General features: G+C 43.5%; 2 protein-coding genes across 11 annotated transcripts; both read right to left on the bottom strand.

Annotated features, from left to right (window-relative positions):
• Positions 1–76: 76 nt before the first annotated feature.
• LOC100216851 (uncharacterized) lies at positions 77–10,946 on the bottom strand. 8 transcript variants are annotated; one of them, XR_004852399.1, is made up of 11 exons: positions 10,157–10,641; positions 9,717–9,814; positions 8,861–8,960; positions 7,847–8,747; positions 5,606–5,691; positions 5,319–5,492; positions 5,036–5,150; positions 4,466–4,563; positions 1,937–2,072; positions 1,429–1,553; positions 325–920 (listed from the first exon to the last, which is right to left on the bottom strand). XR_004852399.1 is itself a non-coding variant. In XM_035962093.1 (9 exons), exons 3-9 carry the CDS (start codon positions 8,444–8,446, stop codon positions 1,485–1,487), a joined length of 1,278 nt encoding a protein of 425 aa, XP_035817986.1. In that variant the 5' UTR covers positions 8,447–8,747; positions 8,861–8,960; positions 9,717–10,944; the 3' UTR covers positions 325–1,484. The 8 variants fall into 8 exon arrangements, 3 of the variants coding, with proteins under 3 accessions (XP_035817986.1, XP_035817987.1, NP_001353873.1); XR_004852397.1 differs by having other exon boundaries at positions 362–920; positions 10,095–10,942; XR_004852400.1 differs by having other exon boundaries at positions 77–460; positions 9,717–10,946.
• A 38-nt stretch (positions 10,947–10,984) lies between these two features.
• On the bottom strand, positions 10,985–13,849 carry LOC100193975 (uncharacterized). 3 transcript variants are annotated; one of them, NM_001139043.2, is made up of 11 exons: positions 13,609–13,824; positions 13,244–13,327; positions 12,864–12,938; positions 12,726–12,768; positions 12,568–12,625; positions 12,315–12,476; positions 12,180–12,242; positions 12,009–12,100; positions 11,664–11,745; positions 11,459–11,569; positions 10,985–11,365 (listed from the first exon to the last, which is right to left on the bottom strand). In NM_001139043.2, the coding sequence occupies exons 1-11, from the start codon at positions 13,730–13,732 to the stop codon at positions 11,225–11,227; spliced, it is 1,035 nt and encodes a 344-aa protein (NP_001132515.1). In that variant the 5' UTR covers positions 13,733–13,824; the 3' UTR covers positions 10,985–11,224. The 3 variants fall into 3 exon arrangements, with proteins under 3 accessions (NP_001132515.1, XP_035817953.1, XP_035817954.1); XM_035962060.1 differs by having other exon boundaries at positions 10,994–11,569; positions 13,609–13,849; XM_035962061.1 differs by having other exon boundaries at positions 10,994–11,569; positions 13,244–13,307; positions 13,609–13,801.
• Positions 13,850–18,175: the final 4,326 nt, after the last annotated feature.

Below are 18,175 nucleotides of genomic sequence, written 5' to 3'. Positions count from 1 at the left end.
TGATACACCACCTTATCTAGAATGTGTTGGTTTTTTTAAACCAAACACCCCTTATGGAGTCATTTCATGCTAGAAATTTCTTGTGAGGTTATGGTAACAACATTAAAATCATTCCAACCTCAGTACCTCACAAGTGCACATGTACATAAGCTCAATTTATTACATCATGTGCTAACACTTGTAGGACCTTGCGATGATACCATTATAAAACAAAGTAAAGAGGTCAAAGAAGAGGGTGATAGGCTAGGAAGGGACTTATTCAATGGAAGAGAAAGTGGAATACTCAACTTCCTCCGCATAATCATGAAAATATGGTGAATAAGCTTGCGAGGGAATTAACCATAGCATGCATGAAACCCCATAAAAAAGTCACAAGTCCAATAATGGCAAAGTCAAAGGAAAAAATAGAGAAGTGCAATTTGTCCATAAAGCAACAGTGCATCCTCCTTGTTCTGAGTCTCTGCAAAAATACAGGAGCAAGACTCGATTATTCCTTCACTAGACCTCATTTATGTGGAAGCCGCTAACACTGGGTCTATCTTTTTTTAGCGAAGCAAATTTGAAACGTGAAGCTAACCGTCAGTTCAGATCTCAAAAGCAAAGGAAAAACAATTGCTTGTTGGTCAGAACAGACGTCCGTCAGCACGGCTGTCTCATTTCGCGCAAAATCATTCGATTTCTTATTTTACAAGTAGATAACACCATGTAAATAAGAGAGAAGAGATTTTTGCCTGACGTTGATTCCGAGTCATGGAACCTTTCTTTTAGAATAAGGACTACCTAGGTTACTTCTCCAAATTCCCAGTCTTCTCGAACAGCCTGAGACTCTGATTGATCACCAGACAGACATTCTAGGCAAGGCCTTTCAGACGAAGACATCGTTCAGATTTTAAAACTTTATATGCCAAGCCATTGACTACCTGCAAATTGTAATTAGTTTCCCAGCCTAAGCACACAAAAAAAATCAAATTATCTAGTCAGGATAATTTATGGCTTTTGGCGTTGGGGCAGTTATATGTTCATTCTTGAGTGATGGGGAAAATTTATGTATTCATCATCTCAAGCATAATACAAGAAAAAAAAAGTTGAATACACAAAAAAAAAATGTTTCATAACATTTTACACTGTCATCTGAGAAAAATATTTCACACAGCACCTTTCAAATGAACATTGTTATTTTTTTCTTGCCAAAAGAATGAACCTGGTAATTCCTAACGTACAGAAATATGCATCCTTATTGTTCAAGGACTGCCTGTTTGATTCGCTACCTAATTTGTTACACTTTGCCTAACTTTTATGTCTAAGGTTAGTTCTTCAATTCGAACGACTAACCTTAGGCACAGTGTAACACAGTTAGTGAATAGATTCTCCACTAACTGTTCAAACTCCGAAAATTAAGCGAGTAGGAATCCAGAGCCCAGTACATACCTGGAAGGCGACAAATTCTCAAGCAATTTCCCAATAAGGAAACTAAAAAAAGTTCTCTAATGGCGCTTTATTTCATCCAAAACGTTTCCCACACTGGGTGATAATCTTGGAAGGTATTTGTATACCTGCAACATAGAAAAATAAACCAAGTATCTTGATCTTATGTAGATTACAATGTGAACTTCTAAACTCATATAAACTAACAATACCAAGAACACCGAACAATGTTTCATATCCACAAAAGGTGTAGCTAATAAATTCAAGCAGTCAATAGAAACTTGAATTTTGTTTCCAACAAAAAAGAAAGTCGCAACTTACTACCCTATAAAAAGATGACAAATTGTGGTACTGGAGTTGAGAAAATGTGTATTGAGAACATATAAAATGGTGACATAGTACCGTACGGCAGTTTTTTTTTTTACAAAATTAAGAGGTTCCTTAAAAAAGCTATGCTACTTAACTTTTAAAAACTATTGTTTATCCCTGTTAATTTAGACAAAAGGCATACCCAATATTTTATGTACACATCGAAAGCCACTGGAACCAGACAAACAAAAAATGTGACCGCCGCTTCATCAGCTTCAAGCCCATAATGCTCGAGAATAACTTCTACCAATGTATGCCAACCTGACTCTGAATGGTAGCTGCAAAAATGCAGCTAGTTATAATTTTATAAATTGGATAAAAATTGGCTATAAACTATAGTTAATAATAAAGAATATGCAAAAATGTTATCTTAAATGAAAAGGCAATTAAACAGAACACATCAAGGCTATTTCCTAGTTGCATGAAGGAGCAATATCTATCCTAAAGAAAGTGTTAGAGATATGTATAGTCTAACACATGTATATCATGTTACTTGTACTTCAGGTTGTACCAGACTACATATATGAAAGCAACCCCCTCTAATTAGGTGTAAGCGTGTTTTCCCTAATTCTCTCTACATGGTATCAAGAGTCTAGGTCTCTCTACCTGAGCTTCTCGCCCGTGTCACCGGTTCACAACCGTGTAACCACCCACCTCACGCCACCTGTGTGTGACCACCACTGCTTCCTTGCGTGCGGCCTTCCCTTGTGCGGTCTCCTCTGTGTGTGCCACTACTCCCTCAAACATCCGATCATGTACGCCCCCTCTCTTCGCTCACTCGTATGGTCCCACCCCACGCGCGCGTCCACCAGTCATATCGACTTCCTCCACACTCTCCTCTCCAACAAACGGTGTGACTGATAGTGTCCCTGCCAAACCAATCATCGCTCTCTACGCAACGATCGTTGTCTGCTCTCATGTGCCTATCGTTCTCAAGCCTAGTGACGAAGCGTGGAGACTATTTTTTTGGGGGGGAAGGCTAATTGTTCAATAGAAGTTCATGTATTATTTCTTTGTAAGAAGTTGATGCAAATACCTTATATTTATGTAAGATATCTATATCAATCTACTTGCAAACTTTGTACAAAAAATACTAGTAATTTCTCAATATAATACAAGCTAGCTTAGAACTTCCACAATTGGACGCCCTTCTTCAAGTCCCTGCTTGAGAAGTTCAGTCGTCGCAAACACATTAACGGGGCTGTTCTAACCAATTGCAATGATCCCTAGTGGGCCATGGACGTTGACTGCATGCACAGTTGACTCCTCAAGTCTATTGCCCCCGACGTATAAGGCCTTGCCATGGAGGGCAATCAACCACCATGCCAACTCTGGGTCACCGTCGAGGGCCTCTTTTTGGCCAACAAGGAGCCTCACGCCGTCTTCCTACACGAGTTCTGTATGAGGCATGAGGATCTCTCCGCCAATGTCTCTGTCTCGGCCCAGTGCAGAGGTGGAGTACCGAGTTGTTGCTCATGCAATTGCTGAGGAGCTTCATATCTCGATCCCTTCGACGGCCATTGTTATTGCGACAATTTCAGTGCATTCTATATGATTGCTAATCCAATTCATCATCGTCACACGATGCATATTGAGTTATTGACATCCACTTTGTTCGTGAGAAGGTGGCTTTGGGGCGGTGCAGAGTCTTCCATGTCACCTCAGCTCATCAGGTCACTAATATTATGACTAAGGGACTTCTTGTATAGTTGTTCAATGACATTAGGTTGTCTCTACGTCTAGTTTCATCCCTTTGTGTTTGCAAAAGGGTATTAGAGATATGTGTTAGTCAGTTTTGGTAAGCTAGAATCATGGTCAGTCACATGATTACCTTCCCCATGTAAGCTTGCCAGATTAGGTAGGGTATATGAGTCAATTAGTCAAGGAACAATCTGTGATTGGGTGTTTCTATAAACCTTATGATCCTTGCGTATATATGTGTAACCTCTACCCTAATCTGATCGATCAATTCTATTCTAGCCACATACAATCCTACAATATGTATAATCTATCACATGTATATCATGTTACTTGTACTCCAAGTGTACTTGACTATATATATGAAAGCCACTAGAACCCTAAAATTGAGTGTGAAGTGTTTTCCCTAATTCTCTGCACAGTACTGCAAAGCAACTTTTAGAAGAGAAACAATCTATAAGTTAACTACCCCCCCCCCCCCCCAAAAAAAAAATAGAGAGCTTTAACTTCTGACAGAAGGGGAAACAATCTAGCACTTAGAATCAGTGAAGGATGATATCTCAAGCACAAGTATAATAGTAAATTAACACTATACTTAATTTGTTTGGTCAAGTAAATACTTTCCTGTTTTTGAACTACTTGTACATGCCATATTATGTGCAAAGAATGTGTATATACTGTCAGTCAGAGGCAGAGCTTAGTTGAGACTAAGGTAGGCCATGACCCTCTTGTCCAGCGTAGTCTCCATTACTAAACACTAAATTTGATACTGTTTATGAGTGTTTAAAAGCTCAATTACATAGACTAGCCCCTCCTGTTTGTTTGGTCAAGCTCCACCTCTACTGCCAAGAGCACTCATGATAAATGTCATGATTTTTTTTTTCAAAAAGCATGCTGGATAAATGAATATACAGGCATTGAACTATATAGGCATGCATAGATCTTCTTAAGGGAGTGTATTCATATAACATACCCTAGAAGGATGTCCGATACTAAAATAATAAGAAAGGCTTTCCCACTGTCTGAAATGTTATTTAGCACCTTATATCCCGTGAACTTCAGCATTGCAACCTGAATGTATAGGAGGGAATAAAAGTAAGATTATTGATAACAACATAACTGTATATATATTCAGACAAATCTATGCTGCCACGACATTTTAATTACTGAAAATGTCTGCCAGGTACACTAACTGGATGACACATTTTTGGTCCAAAGTAGGTGCTATCCTAATCCTACAAGCCTTCAGTCAACTTCTCAAAAAAATGACCGCCAATATATAGTTAGATTTGTTACATGGGAATGGTATGACATTAGAACTACCTTGGAATTGCAGATATTTGAATATAGAAGTGTAAAATAATTAAGTAACTAGCACTCCTATGACATTAATAGAGTCTAGTAGCACAGGAATGCATCTAATCATTTAAAGTCTATTTTGAACAAGGAGAAAACTATGTGTCCACATGCATAGGAAGAGCGTTACATAGATTATGATGTGCATGAGAAATGAAAATGAAACCATCTTGTTGTAGATACTTACTTTGCTCTGGTTGAAGCACATAAGAAGAAATAGCACAATTCCATAAACAGTATCGGACCATATATTTGCGAAAGCATTTCGATTTTCTAGCCTCCAATCATCCCTCAACTCTATCCTGATAAAGAAGAGAAGGAAATCCTTGAGAACAATCAGAGTAACAGACTGTAGTTACTGGACAACACATAATGTTCATACTGGCAGAGAACAAATAGGATTCTGATGGGTGGTGCATTTATAAATGTAATGACTTGGCAAGAAAGCATGGTATTCAGCATTTGCTCACGCTTTTTCCCGCAACTCATGCCAGACCTCCTCATCAGAAAGTGGAGGAGATTTGCCAATCTCTACTTCAAGACGATATCTTGCCTTTTCAATATTTAGGTCTTTAACCATCTGCAGCTTTTGGCTGCGCCTTACATCGAGTAGCTCAGCTGCAAGTGGCACCTTCTGGACATACCTGTTATTAGGAAATGTTCCATATAATACATTCTGCATTTAGCATACATGGTTGCATGACAGGAGCACTTCGCTAACAAGAAGGGATGATACTGAGTGGGTAAGATGAATTACCTCTCTAAAAAGGGCATCATAACATAGTCATGCACTAGAAAATCTATCACCCATGGAACCACAATCAACAATGCTAGAAATTTGGCCTGTATAGTACAAAGTCTTTTTGTCAGCTCAAAGTTCTAAAGTTCGCAGTATAGTAATGTGATGTTGTGATGGTCGCTAGATCGGTGAGGGATTGGAGAGGGGTATCGATGGGCAGGAACGTCGGCCGGAGGCCTCTGCCCATGGCCGAGCAAGAGGAGGGTTTCTCCCTTCTAATTCTTGCCTACTTTATTTCTCATCCATTGATTACATAAATAAGCCAGCTGGCCGCCCCTATCTAGCTAGAGATCCTTATCTCCTAAAAACTCTCAACAAACTAATTGATAATCTTCCTATATAATCTCAAATAATTTCAACTAATCTTCTAATCTTATCTCTAACTATCCTTATCTAATCCCCTTAGAGGGCCCATGGTTGCTGCTGCTGCAGCCCCTCTGTGGGCCTCCTTAGACCCTGACAGTACACCCCTCCTGGACAAGCAGCTCGTACTCGAGCTGCAGCATGACGGGTGCTCAAAGATCGAGTCTACTTGACCCAAAACAAGACACCTAGAAGACAAGCCTTTTACATCTCGGCTTATCTTATTATTTCGAATCTAATTTTTTTTGACCCCATAAGATAACGGATACCCTCCACGCATTGGACTTGCACGTGTGTAACCACCTGGATCCCATGGACGCCATCTGGACGAAAGGTGAGCACATGGACGGGAACCTGGAATAGGTCGCAACAATAACCAGCGGAGGCACCCTCGTGGCGGTCGGTAGAGGAATGTGGTGGCGCTAAACAGTGCGCCCTTGCCGATAACGAGGGGAGTGCCTTCCCTACCGCCGTTGTCGTAGAGTTGAAGTTCGTCACCCACGGGACACGTACCATGCTCGCACTTGGAGATAGCGGCTCGGTGCCGCTGCTGATGGCCGGCCGACAGGGCAAGGTCGCGCCCCGTGTGCCGCAGTCAACCATCACCAAGGCTGCCTCGAGTATCTGTCGGCGCATCTCTCGCACTCTTCGTCGTGCAAGGAAGCCACGAGCAGCAGCCTGTATGTCCACAGTCGCCGACGTCTGGAGCCGTGCAGACAACGCCAGCTGTTGCTGCTCATGTTGCACTGCTGCCTTAATTTGCAGCAGCCCCTGCTCAACTATCCGTAGCGAGTCTTGCATTTAGATCAGCCCTCATGTTGGTCCACAAGTCCCTCATCGATGGAGCTGGTGATCGTTGAGCCATGGCTGCCCCTAGTGGCGTCGTCCATGGGGACGGAGACGCCGTCAACGAAGATGATGTGACGAAATTTGGCATTGTCCCTGGAGATGGACACGCCGGCGTCCAGGATGTGTTGACAAAATTAGCAGGCGATGCTACCCATGGAGATGGGGACGCCGGTTGCCAGGATGGCGTGACGAAAGTGGCATGCGACGCAGCCCATGGAGATGGGGACACCGGTTGCCAGGACGGCGTGACGAAGGTGACATGCGGCGCAGTCCATGGAGATGGGAACACCGGTTGTCAGGACACCGCCGCGAAATTGGCAGCAGAAGCCATGGGATCAGATCGAAACCCAAGCTATCTGATACCAGATGTTATGGTCGCTAGATCGGTGAGGGATTGGAGAGGGATATCGATGGACTAGAACGTCGGCCAGGGGCCTCTGCCCACGGCTGAGCAAGATGAGAGTTTTTCTCTTCTAATTCTTGTCTGCTTTATTTCTCATCCATTGATTACATAAATAGGCCGGCTGACTGTCCCTATCTAGCTAGAGATCCTTATCTCCTTAAAACTCTCCTAAAAATTCTCAACAAACTACTAACTGATAACCTTCTTAGATAATCTCAACTAATCTCCTAAATAATCTCAACTAATTTTTTAATCTTATCTCTAACTATCCTTATCTAATCCTTCTTGGAGGGCCCATAGTTGTTGCTGCAGCAGCCCCTCCGTGGTTCTTCTTAGGCCCTGACAGATGCATGCTTAATAAATATACAAAATTTATTTTTTATTTCATCCAAATACATCCTCAAAGAAGGTTAATGGTCAAAATGAGCCCCTCAAAAAAGGTGTATGCATGTAGAAGAACTACTTTAGTATGGTGGCGACCATGAGCAGTAGTAACTGGCGGCATGTCATGATTATATTATCACTGGGCAGTAGCACATTATGCTAGTTGGTGACACAAACAAGGTAGCAAAAAAAGAACGCACCGAGTTTGTCGAGGCATACATAAACACTCGATCTTCGAACAGCATGTCCTCGTAATCCTCATTGATGGAATCTCTGAAAATCTGAATAATGCTCTTGTCCCTCACAATCTCTGCAGGATCATCAGTTATCTGGTCCAACAAGCTGTCCTCCCGATTCCAGTCCCCACCTCCTCCAGTCCCTGACGTGCCGCCACCACTGATCCAATCCTCCCACGATCGCTCCTCGGCGTTCATCGCATCCTGCTGGGCCTCGCGCATTTCAACGATTGCCTCGGCCTTACTCATCCACACCTTGAACTTTTCATTGTCCGACAGCTCCTGGTTGGCGCCAATCTCCTCCAAGAGCTCGTCCTCCTCCCTCCACCCGGCCAGGCTCTCGTCGTCTTCGTTCCAGTCAGAAAAGAAGGTCTTCCACCACGGCCGCTGCCATTTGCTGAGACGCCGCCGCCTCCTCTTAGCGAAGACCACCGCGTGTCTGCGCCTCGCCCTCCTCCTACTACTGTGGGAACCGAGAGCGAGCACCCCGCGCGCGCAGACAGCGCCGTGGCCCCCGCAGAGGGTCCTGTTGGAGACGGCCGCGGAACAGCTCATGAAGGTCATGAAACGCGGACCATATGCTGCCTAGCAAGTAGCAAGATAGCTGGCCCCAGCGGTACTTGGAACGCAGGGGCAGATGCACCCGGAGAAGCAGCAGCTGCCAGCTGGAGACGAAGAGTCGGGATGATCCAGGCAGGCATAGCCTGCTAGAGAGAAATCCACGGACGCGCCACACCAGCAACCCTCATGGGCCTCACACCTCATGGACAACTCTAGCGGTTTCTTCTGGGTCTACAGTGGGCCTTTGCCGGGATTCGGCCCGGCTAAAAGGCCCAGGTAGATGTGGGCATGGCGATTCCTTTTACTGCAACACAAACCCTACCTTGGTTATATTAAAAACTTACTCTGACGAGAGATTAAGACTCGAACTGAAACAATTTACAATGGAACTTTATATGACTTAATGAAGCTTAAAACCTGCATACTGAACCCTGCAACTCATTATGCCTCCCTCTTCTGATGTCGACACGTTTCAGTTCTAAAATACATGAAGCTCTGGACATCCTGGAACAGTAACCTGACATGCAAAAGAGATCCTTCAGATTTGATGAAAACTTCATATGCCAAGCCAATATACCATATTACCATTGACTGACTGCAAATTGTAATTATTTTCCCAGCCTAAGCACACACAAAAAAAACGAATACCAAATTATGGACTCAACAGTTTTTACGGTTTTTGGTGTTGGGACAGTTAGATTTTCATTCTTAAGAGCGATGGGAACAGTTTATGTATTCATCATCTCAAGCAAGAATCCAAGAAAAACAAAACTTGGATACACCAGAAAAGAAGTGTTTCGTAATATTTTACACTGTCGTCCGAGAGAAAAAATATTTCACTCTGCACTTTTCCAATTAACATTGTTGGTTTTTTCTTGCCAAAAGAATGAACCTGGCAATAACCTATTGTTCAAAGACTAAATTTCTTCTTATATTCTCCCTGGACAACAAAATAGTGAATAGATTCTCCACTACTTATGTTCAAACACTGAAAATAAATCAAGTAGGAATAACAATGCAAAGCCCAAGACATACCTAGAAGGCAACAATTTTCCAAACATTAAAATTTGGTACTGTTTATGAGTGTTTAGAGCTCAAATACATAGACTAACCCCTCCCATTTGTTTGGTCAAGCTCCAACTAACCAGGAGTACTGACGATAAAATGTCATCAATAACACCTTACAAGAGCTCACTGGATAAATGAATGCAGGCCTCAACTTTAGGCGTACATGGATCTTCTATTTAAGAGAATGACAATTCATATAACATACCCTAGAAGGATGTCTGATACTAGAATCATTAGGAAGGCCTTCCCACTGTCTGAAATGTTGTTTAGCAACTTAAATCCTGTGAACTTCAGCATCGCAACCTGAATGTGAGGAGGGAGTAAAAGTAAGATGTATGATAACAACATAACCCTATACATTCATTTGGAGAAACAAAAGGCCATGATAATCAATCAGACAAATTTACATTGCCTATACATTATTACAGAAAGCTGTCTGCTAGTTACGCTAACTGGATGACACATCTTTGGTCCAAAGTAGGTGCTATAAAAGTAATGATTCTGATGGATGGTGATTTTACAAAAAGTAATGACTTGACAAGAAAGCTATTGTATTCAGCATTTTTTTTCCCGCAGCTCATACCAGACGTCGTCATCAGAAAGCGGAGGAGATTTGCCAATCTCTACTTCAAGACAGTATCTTGCCTTTTTCGAATCGAGTAGCTCAGCTGCAAGTGACACCTTCTGGACACGCCTGTCTTTATTAGGTAATGCATGTAATACAATCTGCATAGCATACTTGGTTCTGCCCTGGCGCGTGTCTCGGTGCCTGACTGCCTGCGCCTCGCTCTCCTAGTACTCCTGTGGGAACCGAGAGCGAGCACCCCGCACGCGCAGACACCTCCTCCTCCGCGGAGGGTCCTGCCCTCGACGGGGTAGGGAAGTGCAGCGCAATGCCATCGGAGGCGACCGCGGAACAGCTCATGAAGGTCAGGAGGGCGTCCGGCAAAGACCTGGAGAAAGGCCGGCGGCAGCACTCGCCCAGTCGTCGGTGTCCCGGCGACGACTCGCGATGCTTCTGATTCTGGGTGGGAGAGGAGGGAGAAGCAGAGATTGGACAGGGAGAAGATAGGCCGCACAGCAGCCACCCTCGTGGACCACTCGTAACGGTTTCTGGCCTTTGCCGGGATAAAGCTGATCCTGATGACTCGACGGTTGACATGGCAGCTTCTCTCCCAACCACACTCTCCTGAATTCTCTCCACGCTCATGCTGATAATTTAGCACTCTATATCTTTATTTGCTTTCCTGAACCTCTTCATTTTGTTATCACCAGCATTACAAACCAGCCGCCTCTTCAACCATTTTGCATGCACACAACCAAACAATAATCTCTTTCCAGTCCAAGCTTGCCATGACTGCCAGTGTCATGACATTATCCACACAACCAACTTTGATGTATCTATTGCTCGGGTCCTCTCTATGTATCGCGAGAACAATCAGCAAATCAGCCATCGATCAAGAGAATAAAATGCACTCAATCTGACACTTACTAACCATGAATAAGCATGGAAATTTAAATGGAAAAAACAAGTACATTCAGAGCTATACAGGAAAGAAACTATGGTCACTAGCTGATGTCAAAACAAAACAAAAAAGGACTGCTGCGATATAACGGTTGTGCGTTCTTCCCGTATATAAGAATATATATTAGCAGAGCACAAATGAATCAAAATTTCTTGAATAACATTCTAGACCATAGGGAATCTAACATCTATTCCCTGTAGGCAATGAAATTCGCAATGTCATGAAGCCCAGCCTCTCTGTAACATTCAGCAATCCGATCCACAACCTCGTCCCAGTTACCATCCACGGACGCTAAATCCATTAAGAATGCCGCCTCGTCAAGAATCACCTGCAGTGCACCAGAGCAGCAAAGGCAATGGAGCCAGCCAAGAAATAATTGAACCCTATCATGTGACAAGTTAAGGAGGCTCTCGTCAGCTACCTGTTCTGGAGCCTTTCCTCTCTTCAGGTCCTCGCGCTTACCCTCCTCAGTTACCTTCTCTCTTATAAACTCTAGCTGCTCATCCTCCCACCCAGCTAGTTCAGCAGCCTCCTGTTTCATGGAAAAGGTGTACAAGTTAACTCTTTGGTTTCAATATCCGTTGGCTGCTAGGCATACAAGCACAACAAGGACGCACAAAACATACTTCGTAACTGCAGCCAAGTGTCCACCATGGTGATTTCAGAGCCACTCGAGCTGAATCTTTGGCTTCAGATGTACGTCCAACTCTAACAACAACAAACCGACAAGAAAATAAGGAACGCAGACGAAACATTAAATTCTGTTCCGGAATTTGTGCATGGAAAACACGTCCAGTTAAATCAGATGAAGTCATCACCGACATTGTGTTTATCTCATGTTTTGCAATTAAATCAGGAAACCATACCTCATGCTCATGCAATGTAATGATATATGTTTATGCAAACACCCACCTAATAGGTTCCCCTGATCTTGCATAATTTGTAATTACACTAATCATGTCAAACAATACCTTTTAAAAATCTCTGCATTGAACACAAAGGGTCTTCCAAATCCTGGAAATTGATCTCTAGTATAGAATTCTCCAGTAATGAGAGCTGAGACCTGAGGGGGGCAGTGCACATTTAAAAAAACATTATCTAGACAAGATCAATGCATTTCTGGAAAGATCTAAGAGTTTTACATTATCTCCTTTTTCGAGATGGCGCAATGTTTTCCTCTCTATAACATCAGGGAAAAGTCCAACCTACAAAAAAAAACATCAGTGCACAGGCTGCCTTGTAACATAGTAATTAGGAACTGACATGTATCTCCCAACCTTCTTCAACAAATAGACATCAAGGTCTGCCACCTGCGACTCTTTGAATTCGCCTTTAGCGTAAAGGTTTTTACCAGCTTCGCCCACAGCAGCCCATAAATCATCACCAGTTCCAGCACTGAAGTCAGCCTCAACAAGTATTCTGTGGATATACTGTTTCACCTGATAAACATGAGCAAAATTATGAAGATCGCATGTGATTTTCACTTACACTAAGACAACAAAGTTGTAACAAGATGCAACACACACTTACATTTTTAGCCAAAAGCCACAGCCCATGTTTACGAACTTCCACAACAGGCATTTCCATCCTGAAGGGCAAGTAAATGCATGTGGATATTTGGATACATATTATTTAGATGCCTTTTGAAAGATACCATGGATATAAAAATAGCAGTATATTTAGTGTACCCAGTTGGAGCGGTTGGCCATCTAAGGAGAGATGTCAAATCACCTGCATTTTGACTGATAATGTCAGGTAGAACCAGAGACTTATCAATCCTAGATCCTTCTGATAAAAGAATCGTTCGGTCTCTAACATATACAAACCTGCTGGACTTTCTGATAAGGGAACAACACATGGAATCAACCCTCTTTTTGCTCCAGGAGAAACAATCTTTTCACCTGCCAAATGTAGTTTTCTAGATGAAGGAATAGTTTTTTATTCTGGACTCTGCACGAGGCATGCACTGGACATTTGTTATTGCAAACTGCAGCTATACGATGAGAATGAAAACAGAAGGTAGCAAGTAGCAACGGAGTTCATACATCCAAAACAATTCGAAATAAAATCAAAGACTATCGGTAAACATCCACCAATGCTTTGAAGACTATTAGCAAAAGGCCCCCAGTTCAGGTATGCACAAGTGGAGGTGGAGAACAGGGAAGCGACCACAATACAAATCCTTGTGAGATATTTGAAGCCATACCTCGTGCTTGAAGCACATTGAGGAGAGAGTTGAGATGCTCTGGAGGATCGGTTGCGGCGATTTCCTTGACAAACGATGCATGATCTGGAATTAGTTTGGGAAATTGTGAGGAATGCAGTTGCCATAAAAAGAGAAGAGGATTTAATTTATGTGCACTCCACTAGCGTGATTCTAGTTGATTAATTACATGGATCATGGCTTGAGATCGATTAGCCGTTAGTGGCCAATGCAAGTGCCACTAGTAGTAATATAAGCAGAAGGAAGACTGAGTGGATGTGAGGCGGAGGCGACAGGCGACAGGCGAGGCTTCCAATCTACAAGAACCATGAAGAGAGTCGTGTACTCGTGTATTCTTGTGGCCTCACCATAGGCAGTGACGGCAGCGGCGGCAGAGGAGGAGGCGCAGCGGGCGGCCACCAGAGAGGCCCCGAGCGTGCGCGGCCCTATCAGCACGGACGCGAAGGCGGCCCTGCTCACCGGCGGCTTCATCCTATCCGGTGGTGGTCAGGTACTCAGGTAGTGGTTGTGGGTTGTGGCAGCGGGGGGACGCGGCGGACCTCACCTGAGTCTCAGCCGTGGGCTGTGGTGTGGACGCTGGGTTCCTCTGGACCGCAATGGGCTCTTGAGGTCCAGATAGATCTGGCACGCGAGCCCGCTGATCCGACGGCTGGCATTTTTCAGCACCAATCCACGTGCAAGCACGCTGATGCAGCTCGGAAGCACAAGTAGGCTCCGAGCATGACATTTGTGATGGTAGGATTAGAGCATCCAATAGTTCTCTAAATAACTCTCTCTCTAAATTTTAAATTTAAAAGGTAAACAGAAGAATACTTCTTCAATAGTTCTCCAAATAAATTTGCTAAATTTAGATACTTGTTATCCAACTTCATTTACTCTCCACATTTGACAACTCGATAGAAACTCACTAAACGAAGTTGGTGTCAATTTCTCCACACTCGCGTGCTCATTTTTCCTATTTCCTATACAATGAGGTAGCTAAGTAAGACGCGCTCTTTTTTCCACTTTACTGCACATTGAGGCAGCTAGATCCAACACGTGTGGCACAAGCTTTTTCAACACGTGTGGCACAAGTATATTTATGTGTGTTTTGAGTATATATCTTCTTCTCCTTAATCATGAGGCATGTGTGGTGCTCGCTGTGGAGGATAGACGACTAGTCGAAGGCAGAGGCAGCGAGTCCTTCATCGTCGGAGTCAGATGAAAAGCAACATGAGTGTCATTCCTTGCCGATGTGCGCCTCGACTTTCTTCTTCTCGTAAAACTTCTTATTCTTCTTCCCCTTGGCGCTCTTGTCTTATGCCTGGTCATCATTGTCAGGAACGTTTGCAATAAAATGACCGGACTTACCACACTTGAAGAAGCCACACTTTTCCCTTGATTTGTTCTTGTTGGAGTAGTCCTTGTGCCCCTTCAAAGCAGTCTTGAAGCGTTTGATCACCAGCGATATCTTCTATTCATTGAGGTCGGTCGCCTCAACTTGTGTCACCTTGTCGGGAGAGCCTCCTTGTTGTTTGTCACTTTGAGCGTGACGGGTTGTGGTTCGTTGTAGTGGGGAGGCTCTCATTGGCGACATCGTTGATGTATCTAGCCTCCTTGGCCATCATTCGCCCACTTACAAATTTGCCAAGGATCTCCTCGAGCGTCATCTTGGTGTACTTGGTACTCTCACGGATCAAGTTAACAAGATTAGAATCAAGAACGATAAATGACCTTAGCATGATACGGACGACATCGTGATCGTCCATCTTGTGCTTCTGTAATTCTGTATTTGGTTCACCAAGGTTTTTAGCCTATTGTACGACCCTTATGGCTCTTCTCCTCTCTTCATGATGAACCTCCCAAGATCACCTTCGATGAGTTCCATCTTAGTGATCATCGTCATGTCATTGCCCTCATGAGCGTTTTTCAATGTGTCCCAAATTTCTTTGGCATTGTCCAAACCGTTCACTTTATTGTACTCCTCCCTGCATAAAGACATTAAGAAGTCAGTAGTAGCTTGGGCATTTTGTGAATCATTTCTTGGACAACAATAGTATTATAATTCTCAACGTCACTATATAGAATATGTATTATATTTTCTACTATGTCCCGAATACTAGGATAATGAGAAAAATAAATGACTATGCATTTGTGGCTCCACCAAGAGTAATCCTCCCCATCAAAGTGGGGAGGCTTACCAAGAGGAATAGAGAGCAAATGCACATTAGTACATTTTTGTTTGACCGTCTTTTTCTTGCTGGAAGAGGAGTCATCGTTATCCTTGTGTGAAGAGGAAGAAGCGTTGATCTCGTAGTAGATGATCTTCCTGATGCGCTCCTTTTTCTTCCCATCCTTCTTCTTGTTTGATCCCGACTCGATAGGCTTTTCTCCTCCCTTGGGTATGTCGTCGATGGGGATATTCTCCTTATCATCAGTCACCTTTCTCTTTCCTTTGGAGTCCATCTCTTCAGGCGGTTAGACCCAACGGAAGAGACCAGCTCTGATACCAATTGAGATCACCTAGAGGGGTGAATAGGTGATCCAGCAAAAATGACACTAAAACACAAAGTTGGCATAAAAATAAAGTTAGTGTAAACTAAAACCAAGTTTGAGTTAAGAGAAGAAGAAAGCAAGTCCTCTTCAATTGATTACTCTTTCAAGTTATAGAATAGTTTAAGATCAATATTACAAGTGAATTTGAGAAACTTAAGAAGAGGGAGAAAATCACAGACAAATGAGCACACAATACACGATGATTTTTCATGTGGTTCGGTCAAGCCTAAAATGCTTGTCTACTTCACGTTGTGGTGTACCAACGGACAAGGGTTACACTCAACCCCTCTTAAGTGATCCAAAGATTGAACATGAGTGCCACGATCTTCCTTATCACTTGTATTCCCGTTTGTAAGAAATCTCCATAAGTTGGAGTCTCTTGCAACCTTACAAAAGATCAAAGTCTCAAGTTAGAGTAAGGGAGGGAGATAAAGGTCATGTTTGTTTGGGCTTTTTTAGCTTCTAGCCACCAAAGCTTGTGCAGACCGCCAAACGCCCCAGCTTTTCAGCCAGTTTCTATAAGAATCGCTTTGGTAAAAACGTCCAAAGTCAACATGAACACAATATCGATCGAGTCGTCACGATAGTAGGAATTCGTCGTGGAAGTCACCTAGAGGAGGGGGTGAATAGGCAAAACCTGAAAATTATAAACTTTGAACACGCACTTCACTCGGGGTTATGGTTAGAAATAAAAATAGTGATTTTGGAGTGCGGAAATAGTTTCTCTTGCTATGAGTTGCTCAATCAATGCATATAACTTTGTGAGCAAACTCAAAACAATGTGAGCAAGAGAACTTTAGAGAGAGAGGAGAGGGGAGAAACAAATCGAATGGTGAAGATCAACGCAAGTGGACACGACGATTTGTTTCTCAAGGTTCGGTTCTGAAGAACCTACTCTTCGTTGAGGAGGCCACAAAGGTCGGGTCTATTTCAACCCTTTTCCTCTCTCAATCGGTCACCTAGACCGGTCGAGTGCTTCTTCTTAATCACACAGGTCACTAAGACCCCGCAAGGATCACTACACAATTAGGTGTCTCTTGCTTGCTTTACAAAGCACTTGGAAAGATTAGAAGGTGAAGAAGAAAGCAACCAAGCAACAATAGAAACACAAGTCACCCTCTCTCAAGTCACTAAACCCTTTTGATCACTTGACTTGATTTTGGAACTTGGAGAGAATTGAAGGCTTTGATTGTGTTTTTGAAGTGTATTCTTTGCTCTTGTATTGAATGAAGAGAGTGGGATGCTTGGATGGCTTGAATGGTTTTGGTTGGGGGTATTTATAGCCCCAACCACTATTCTAGCCGTTGGCTGACTGCTCTGTCGATGGGCACACCGGACAGTCTGATGGTGCACCGGACACGCCACTGTTCACTGTCCGGTGAGTGTCGCGTCAACCGACTGTTGGGGTTTGGAGCTGTTGACCGTTGAAGTCGATTGTTCTTTTTGTGCACCGGATAGTCCGGTGCGACCTGTCGTCGCAGACTGTCTTCTGACTTCTAACGCTTCAGATTGCGCGCGCAGTCGCACAGTAGACCGTTGGGCGAAGTTGACCGTTGCTCTATGGTCTCATCAGACAGTCCGGTGGCACACTGGACAGTCTGGTGATTTTTAGTGGAAGAGCGCTGAGAAAACCCGAGAGCAACCAGTTCGCAAGGTGCTCCAGCTAGGGCACTGGACACTGTTCGGTGCACACCGGACAGTCTAGTGCGCCACTAGCTGTAGCGAGTATGTTATGCTTGAATCTTGTAGAATTGTCCCACGATCATTTTCTTTGTATGTGTATATGAACTTTATGCACCTAAGAAAAATGTTAACTAGGCAGTAGTTAGTCCACATGGTTTGTGATGGATGCCAAACACCAAAATCGATTATAGGAAATGTTGAGGCCATTTCCCTTTCACGTCGCTTTCTAGATCCTGGACCCTTTGGACCACTTCGTCTTCCTCCGCACGTAATCCCCACGATACTCAGATTCTCCCCACAGCTAGATTCTCAGAAAAGATGGTCAGAAAAAAGATGAACCAAGCAGGTCTAAAGTACACACACAAGAGCAAATCGCAACAACACGCACAAGAAACAAGATCACGAGTGCACAAAGTCACAAAGACACGAGAATAGCTTAGAAATGCCACTCGGATATCACTAGTTCACTAGAACACTTTGATGCAGAGTGATAGTGTTGTGATGCCCTTGGTGTACTTCGACACTGAATGGAGGCATCTAGGAGCTGCTTTTATAGTCCTAGTGGCCTAGGATCTGTTGCCTCCTTCCTTGTAAAAATGCAGATCTGGGTTGTCTACGTGTGCATCAGATCGGTCCAGTGCACCACCGGATGGGGTCCATGCGCCCAGTCCAAGATTTGATTGAAGAGTTTCCTTA

Source organism: Zea mays, chromosome 9 (assembly GCF_902167145.1).
Source record: "Zea mays cultivar B73 chromosome 9, Zm-B73-REFERENCE-NAM-5.0, whole genome shotgun sequence".
In the NCBI taxonomy this organism is placed as follows: domain Eukaryota; kingdom Viridiplantae; phylum Streptophyta; class Magnoliopsida; order Poales; family Poaceae; genus Zea; species Zea mays.
Note: the sequence above shows the minus strand (reverse complement) of the source record. Positions and strands in the feature narration are given on the sequence as shown.

Bases quoted from the DNA above. Each gene is read 5' to 3' on its own strand.
- LOC100193975 (XM_035962060.1), bottom strand. From the start codon at position 13,732: ATGAAGCCGCCGGTGAGCAGGGCCGCCTTCGCGTCCGTGCTGATAGGG. The intron at 13,328-13,608 runs GTGAGGCCACAA...AACTAATTCCAG, and splicing joins CGCTGCCGTCACTGCCTATG to ATCATGCATCGTTTGTCAAG. The intron at 12,626-12,725 runs GTACACTAAATA...CTTGCCCTTCAG, and splicing joins TGGCCAACCGCTCCAACTGG to GATGGAAATGCCTGTTGTGG.
- LOC100216851 (XM_035962094.1), bottom strand. From the start codon at position 10,436: ATGAGCTGTTCCGCGGTCGCCTCCGATGGCATTGCGCTGCACTTCCCT. The intron at 5,493-5,605 runs GTAATTCATCTT...TCCTAATAACAG, and splicing joins ATGATGCCCTTTTTAGAGAG to GTATGTCCAGAAGGTGCCAC. The intron at 4,564-5,035 runs GTAAGTATCTAC...CTATACATTCAG, and splicing joins TGTGCTTCAACCAGAGCAAA to GTTGCAATGCTGAAGTTCAC.